Here is a 7328-nt window from a genome sequence, read left to right on the forward strand (position 1 = left end):
TGGAAACTGCTCAAAAGAGATAGTTCAAAAGCCTATAATGCTTTCAAAATTAACAGTGACCATTGGTATGGCTACTTTAAAAGTGAATTTTCCGAGCCTGATCCATCATTGTCAAACCAATATGAAAGGGAGCTTGATGGTTGCTTAGGCCAATCAACTGATGCGATCAGTGTTATTGTTACTCGATCTGCGGTTACTGAGTGTATTTTTAAGCTACAAAAGAAAACTTCTCGTGGTGTTGATGGTCTCTGTGCACAGCATCTAAGATGTGGGTCCCCTCTCCTGCTTGAGCATCTGACCTTACTCTTTCAGATGATACTCTGTTTCGGTATAGTTCCTGATTTGTTTAGTACTGGAGTAATAATCCCGTTATTAAAAAGGGGAAAGCCAAAGGACCAACGTTCTTCTTTTAGACCAATTACGGTGTCACCGGTCTTATGCAAAGCTTTTGAGTTACTAATTATTGACGTGATCTCTGTTAAGTATTTTACACCGGATAACCAATTCGGCGTCAAGAAAGGAGTTGGCCGTGACCATGCTTACTATTTGATTGCTAATTTACTTCTACATGCTCATTAAAATAATGAGGTAGTATATTTTGCCGGGTTATACGTATCTAAAGCTCTCGACACGGGTATAATACATCCACATATCTTCTTGACTGCTTATAAGCATTGAGTAAATAGTTCTGTCATCAAATCGATACGTGATATGTATAAAAAGCTAAATGCCAAAGTAAAGGTTACCATCTCACCTGGTACGGTGGAACTCACTCCTTCAATTGCAGTAAAAAAGGGCATTAGACAGGGCACTGTTACTTCTCCCCCCCTGTTTAATAATACTGTCGTTGTGCCACAACAGAAAGTTCTAACCACATGTATATTTAATGGTATTGATATTTCACTAGCTAACTATGCTGATAACATCCTTGATATTAATAGAACAGCATTTGGAATTGAGGAAAATTTTGGAATTCTCGATAGGGAGTATAAACGTATAAGTCTTCGATTTAATGAGAGTAAGACTGAGTTCCTGGTGTTCAATCACCGTTCAGATTGCCCAACAAATGTTCAATTAGGTGAACATGTTATTAAAGTACAAGATACACTGATGTATCTTGGTGTACCAATTGGGTCAAATCTTCGTGCCACGCGCCAACTTTTGAAAGATTTTTTTGCCAGAAAAGCTAGGAATGCCTATGGTTTACTAGTTGCGTTAAAGTTTAAATTTAACCGCCGTATCTTAGCTAGCGTTTATAATGCATTTGCTGTTCCGCATGTACTTACCCTTGCACCATTTTGGTTTCTTCTTACTGCTTCAGATATTAGGGATATACGGAAGAGTTTCTACAAGTATGCGAAATATTTGCTAAGGCTGCCTCTCTGGAATAATAACAGCTCACTATCCTTGCGGTATGGAGTTGCAAGTCCAGTTTCCGCGGTACAGAAAAGAAATGAGAGATATCGGAGGCAGATTATTGGTGAAAGCACCTCTGAAATTGCCCGTCTTTGATAATAGGTTTGTTCTTACATATAATTGCCCCCATTTGTAATTTTTTTTTCTTGTCTGTTCTTCTCTGTTTTGGTTCTGTTTGTATTTGTCAGAATATATTTTTTTTTTCATTTTCTTTCTTTATACTCCATCAGTGTTGTATTTTACATTTATGATGGGCAATAAATTTATACATACATACATAAATAGTACACTTCCATGTATGCTGGGTACCAGTGGGTTCATTGCTTGCAAAAATCGTTACAAAAACGAAAGTGAATGTTAAAGATAGAAGATAAGATTAGGAAAATCTTTGCTAATATCCGAACACATACTAAAACTTATCAGAGTATAGCGTTGCCTATAGTAAAGGCCATGTGGCTCCAATGTTTTATTATTTTTTTTCCCAGAGGCACATCATATGGAAGATTTCGTCGTATAAACTTCAAAAGGGGCTAATTAGATTGGAAATCGAGAGTTCTAGTGCCCTTTTTAAGATTCAAAAGTGATCGGAGGGCAACTAGCCCCCATCCCCCCTCTCAAGCCCTTTTTTCCCAAATCTATCCAATAAAAGTCTTGAGATAGCCATGTTGTTAAAAATAGTTCAATGGTCACATAACAAAACTCCGGTGTCGACACAACCCCCAAGTGCCGGGGACACGCGTTGTAAGTTATGCCCTGGTGGCATATATGGTTCTTATGGAAAGAATACTCGTATAAACTTCAGAGAGGGCTCATTTGATTGGAAATTGAAAGTTCTAGTTCACTTTTTAAGAGTCAAAATATATCGGAGGGTAACCAGCCTCCCCCTGCCCCTTTTCTCCAAATGCATCCGATGAAAATTTTGAGATCGAAATTTTGTTAAAAATATTTCAACGATAATATAACAAAAACTTAGGTGTCGACACAACCCTCCAGGGTCCGGGAGCAGGCGTTGTAAGTTATGCCCTGGATTCATATATGGTTTTTACGAAAGGTATGCTCGTATAAACTTCAAAGAGGGCTCCCTTGACTGGAAACTGACAGTTCTAGTTCACTTTTTAAGAATCAAAAGAGATCGGAGGGCACCTAGCCCCCTCCCATCCACACCCTTTTTTCCTCAAATCCATCCGATAAGAACATTGATATAGACATATTTTTTTTAAATAGTTCAAAGACCATATAACGAAAACTCCTGGGTTGACACAGCCCTTCAGGGCTCGAGGGCAGGCATTGTAAGTTATGACCTGGGGGAAAATATGGTTCTTATTATAGGGATACTGTTTACATGTTTTTATGACTTGTGCTTTCACACTAGTTCATTTTTTATGGATGAACTAAATGAATCTTTTTCGTTTTCATTATATTGGATGTTAACTGACCACTTTGAAAGACGTTTACAAGTCGTAAAAAAACTAATTTCTGAGATTTCAAGATGGACATATTATAGACAAAATATGGACATAATTTGGCTGAAAATGACATATTTTCGGATGCTCAAGGGACATATTCATTGACCAAGAAGTTGGCAACCCTGGTGAGACGGGGGTTAGTTGCCCTCAAATCACTTTCAACTATTAAAAAGGGCACTAGCCCTTTGAATTTCCAATCAAATGAGCCTTTTTTGAAGTTTCTACGACAACGCCTTCTATAAAACCTTATATGCCCCCAGGGCATACCTTAAAACCCTTGCCTTGAGGGTTGTGGGGGAGTGTCCTCCTCAAAAACATATTTTCTATCTGGAAATCAACTACGCTGAACAAAATGGTAATGTCAAAACTCTGATTGGATGTGTTTGGGGGAATGATAGGCGTGTGGGGGGGGCAAGTTGCCGTCCAATCACTTTTGACTATTAAAAAGGGCACTAGCCCTTTTAATTTCTAATTGAATGAACCTTTTTTGAAGTTTCTACGACAACGCCTTCTGTAAAAACCTTATACGCCCCCAGGGCATAACTTAAAACCCTTGCTCCGAGGGTTGTGGGGGAGGGTCCTCCTCAAAATATATTTTCTATCTGGAAATCAACTACGCTGAACAAAATAGCTATCGCAAAATTTTGACTGGATGTGTTTGGGAAACGATGGGCGTGGGGGGGGGACTGGTTGCCCTCCAATCACTTTTGACTATTACAAAGGGCACTAGAACTCTCGATTTCCAATCGAATGAGCTCCCTTTGAAGTATCTACGACGGCCCCTTCCATATGAAGTGCCTCTGGAAAAAAAAAATAAATAACAATAAAACATTGGAGCCGTATGGCCTTTACTTTAGGCAACGCTACAGCGTTGCCCCTGATTTCAAAGTGTATTTTGTGTTTTATTTTCTATATGTCTATGTATGTTTCTGTGTTTTCTTTTCTATGTTTCTATGTATTTTTCTACTTATATTTTATATTTTTTCTTATGTTTCTATGTATTTTTCTATATTTTCTTTTCTATGTTTCTATGAATATTTCCTGGCATATTTCTATGTTTCTATGTATATGTATATTTCTATGTATATTCTCGTGTTTTCTTTTCATTTTTACCAAAGGACTATTTGCAGACACATTTTCAGATGCCTCAGACAAAAGAAAAGAAAATCATGTCCTTAGACAGCAGGTGCAATAACTTTTACATGACTTTTATGTGACGGCTGAAATACTGTGGTTCAGAAATCGGTTGACCCCTCTATATTATGGTCATGGGAGATAAGACAGATATGGCCATACACCCCAGCAAAAAAAAAGGAATCCTGCAGATCTAAATCCTCTAAATGGGATATAAAATGAAGGATAGAATTGATACCAGAAGGAAATCATATTTTGAAAATATTTGTCATATAAAGTACTTTTAGCAAATTTACCGAGAGTGAGATAGTGATTTAGAAAAACAGACAGATAAGAGGAGTTAAAAAAAAAAAGATGAAGTTGTATATTATGAATCCGCATTTAGAAAAATAAAATAAGGGATTTAACTGCTCTGTTGCTCAGTTTCAAAACTTGTTAGACTGTTTCAAAACTAGCTGCTGTGTAATCCTGATTTTTCAACTGAAAACAGGTAAAATTGTTGCATATTTTATCATAGTAATTATTACTATAAATATCATAAATTATTATTCTAAACTGTTAATTAACTATGCAATGTATTTTAATAAAATATGACATATAATATAATGATGTAATGTATAATATAGAAAAATTTAATTTAATAATAAATTACATAATATTATATTGTATATAATATATTATGTTATAATTATAAATTATTGCAAAATTATTATATAATAGTAATGAGCAGTAATTAAAGTATTCCTGTCCTCCATAGAAAAATGAAACTCTAAAAATGAAAGTTTGGAAAAAATGCATATTCTAAAAGGATTTGATTTTATACGTAACCATTCTTAAATTTAAAGCTGCCTACCAGAATTTTCTTAGAATAAGAAACTTTGCCTCGGATTACAAAACGGTACACCCACCACCCCCTAATGGGATGCGATCTTGTCGTAATTAAACCTCAAATTAATTTTGTTTTTTTAACTATTACTACTACTGCTGACAACTCACTTTGGTACCAAGCCGCCTGAAGCCTAGCTCTGACAGACCGCAAATATTGGTTTGCTAGTGACAAGTGCTGCACCAAGCCACAAAAAATCCCTACCGAAGCAGAAAAAATCGCTTCGCCAAGCTTCAACTTAAAGTTGAAAAAATAGCGTAGCCAGGCAATATTTTTAAGAAAAAAGAGAATGGATGTTGAAAAATAATAACAAGCATTAGATTATATTCTGTATTTTATGATATATAATGCAAAGAATACAGGGAACCGGGAGTAGAAGAAAATGCATGGAAAGAGCGTGCAAAAACACATAAATCAAATAATATTAATATTAAACATAAATCAAATAATATTAACATTTTGATCACTAAATATCAGTATATGTATATTAAACTGACAATTCACATTCGTTTCTAATTTTTTCAGTAAAGTGCAAATTATGTGAAGAAAAAAAATTGTTTTTAGTGCGAATTGCCAAGCGATTTTCGTTTCGCCCCGCGATACTATTTTCCAGAAATATTTTTTTGTCACACTCTGTCAGAACTTAGCTTGAGGCCAACTTAACTGCTTACGCTCCTCCTCCCCTCCGGTTTATTCAAAGACAAATTTTGTTTTAGGGTAAATTAAAAACTAGATTTAGGATGTCTAGGCAACGTGAATTTTTACAGCAACACTTTGTCAGCTTCATCAGCAAAAGTGTTGCACGAGCAACAATTTGGTAACGAATCCTAGGAAGGGATTCAAAAATGTTTTGTGTTAAAAATTTTGTTTGAACGTGTGCATTTTGTTCAGGTAAATTTGAGCGTCGAAAGCGAAGGTCAGTTTGACAGCTTGATTGTGATTTTAATTTTAATTTCTTTTTTTTTTGCTATTCTGCAATTTTTTGAAATGTCTGAATATAAAAGAAATTTCAGTGTGATGAGGAAAATTGTCCTGGTATAAAGCGGTATATTTTACATGCCTTTATAAAATGTAAACATGGTATTAATACATGGAGGGTAGTTATTGAGTATAGGTCCTTAGAAATCTGAAGATTTTGACAAAATCCCACTTTAGGGACCTTTTATATCTTGGAAAGTTGTTGAAAGGTGTTGGGAACGAGTTCAGAACCAAAAAAAAAAAAAAAATGGCAGGTGTTTTCAAGTTCCTATGTCTACTACTTTACTAGACTGTTTTAAGGCTTAGGCTAAATTTTTAAAAACAAGCCTATGTCTTCTTTAATTTTGGGAAAAACAATTTGTTTCTAAATTTTAGTTTGGTCTGATTTTCTTTTACTCTAGGTTTTGGGCTTAGTAAATGGAGATTAATTATTGTAATACATAATAATCAAATACGTAATTTATTGCCTATTATACAAAAATGTGTTCCACCCCTTCCCAAACACTGCTATTCTGATATCTAGCCTCACCTTGGAAAATGTCTGTGGGTGCCCATGTTGTTATGCCTTGGCCATTATTACGATGAGTGGTTGGCATCTTTTGTTAGTTGGTGTACCCGGTATTTGCTTACTTTGCATATGAGGGAGTGGAAAATTCAGTTTCATGTTTTCTACGGAGACGGACGCACAAGTAAGAACTGATGTTAGAGCAGTCATCTTCCTGAATAAGGGCTTGGAAATGTTTGCAAATTATTTTAAATTTAATATAATCAAAACAATTTGGAAAAAGGAATTCAAAGGTGAGGAAGGGAGTTCTAATTAAGAATTGTTAAACCACGGTCATAGTTGAGGGGTTGGTTAGTTCTACTGACTGGTGTACCTTTCATTTAGTTTCAGCAGCGTATATCTACAGATGCATGTTTCTGAAAAGCAACGGATAGAATTGGAGTACCCACTAGTTTGGTAAGACTGTATTGCAAGTTTTAAGCTCTTAATTCGAATTAAATATCTGGAACAATTTACACGCTTGTAAGTCGCATTCCGCTGCTAGAGGGGCTTACAACTTTTGGAGCTATTATTACATTTCACGCTAAGACACACAATTTGTCTACATCTTCTGTGTTTCCGATACTTTTGAGTGTCAGAAAATTTGTCTCCATATGGTTACGCAGCAATTATATACAAATATAACATAATCATGTAGTTTTTCAACTATCATAGTAACTATAGTACAGGAAAATGAGCTCCAAAAAGAGGTCGACCCGAAACAAATTGCAACAGAAATGATTTTTACACCATCTTGTAGAGAAAAAAAACCTGAACAACATATAAATTTTCGCATATTCTGAGTCGACGCAAAATAACCGTTTTTTGGCTTTTAATGCTATTTTTTTCGTTATTCGAATAAATATCGCAATTTTCGTGGACATCGGTTTTTCTTGAACGGAAG

At 35.4% G+C, this 7328-nt stretch overlaps 1 protein-coding gene across 1 annotated transcript; it reads left to right on the forward strand.

Moving 5' to 3' along the window:
* The first annotated feature begins 711 nt into the window (after positions 1–711).
* LOC148943308 (uncharacterized) lies at positions 712–5828 on the forward strand. The gene is made up of 2 exons (XM_089101090.1): positions 712–1201; positions 5794–5828. The coding sequence occupies exons 1-2, from the start codon at positions 712–714 to the stop codon at positions 5826–5828; spliced, it is 525 nt and encodes a 174-aa protein (XP_088957216.1).
* Positions 5829–7328: the final 1500 nt, after the last annotated feature.

Source organism: Artemia sp. Qi Xiang Cuo, chromosome 15 (genome assembly GCF_049724085.1).
Source record: "Artemia sp. Qi Xiang Cuo chromosome 15, ASM4972408v1, whole genome shotgun sequence".
Classification (NCBI taxonomy): Eukaryota; Metazoa; Arthropoda; class Branchiopoda; order Anostraca; family Artemiidae; genus Artemia; species Artemia sp. Qi Xiang Cuo.

Excerpts from the sequence above, each read along its gene's own strand:
- LOC148943308 (XM_089101090.1), top strand. The coding sequence starts at position 712 with ATGTATAAAAAGCTAAATGCCAAAGTAAAGGTTACCATCTCACCTGGT. Across the intron at positions 1,202-5,793 it reads AAAAGCTAGGAATGCCTATG|GTAAATTTGAGCGTCGAAAG; the intron begins GTTTACTAGTTG and ends CATTTTGTTCAG.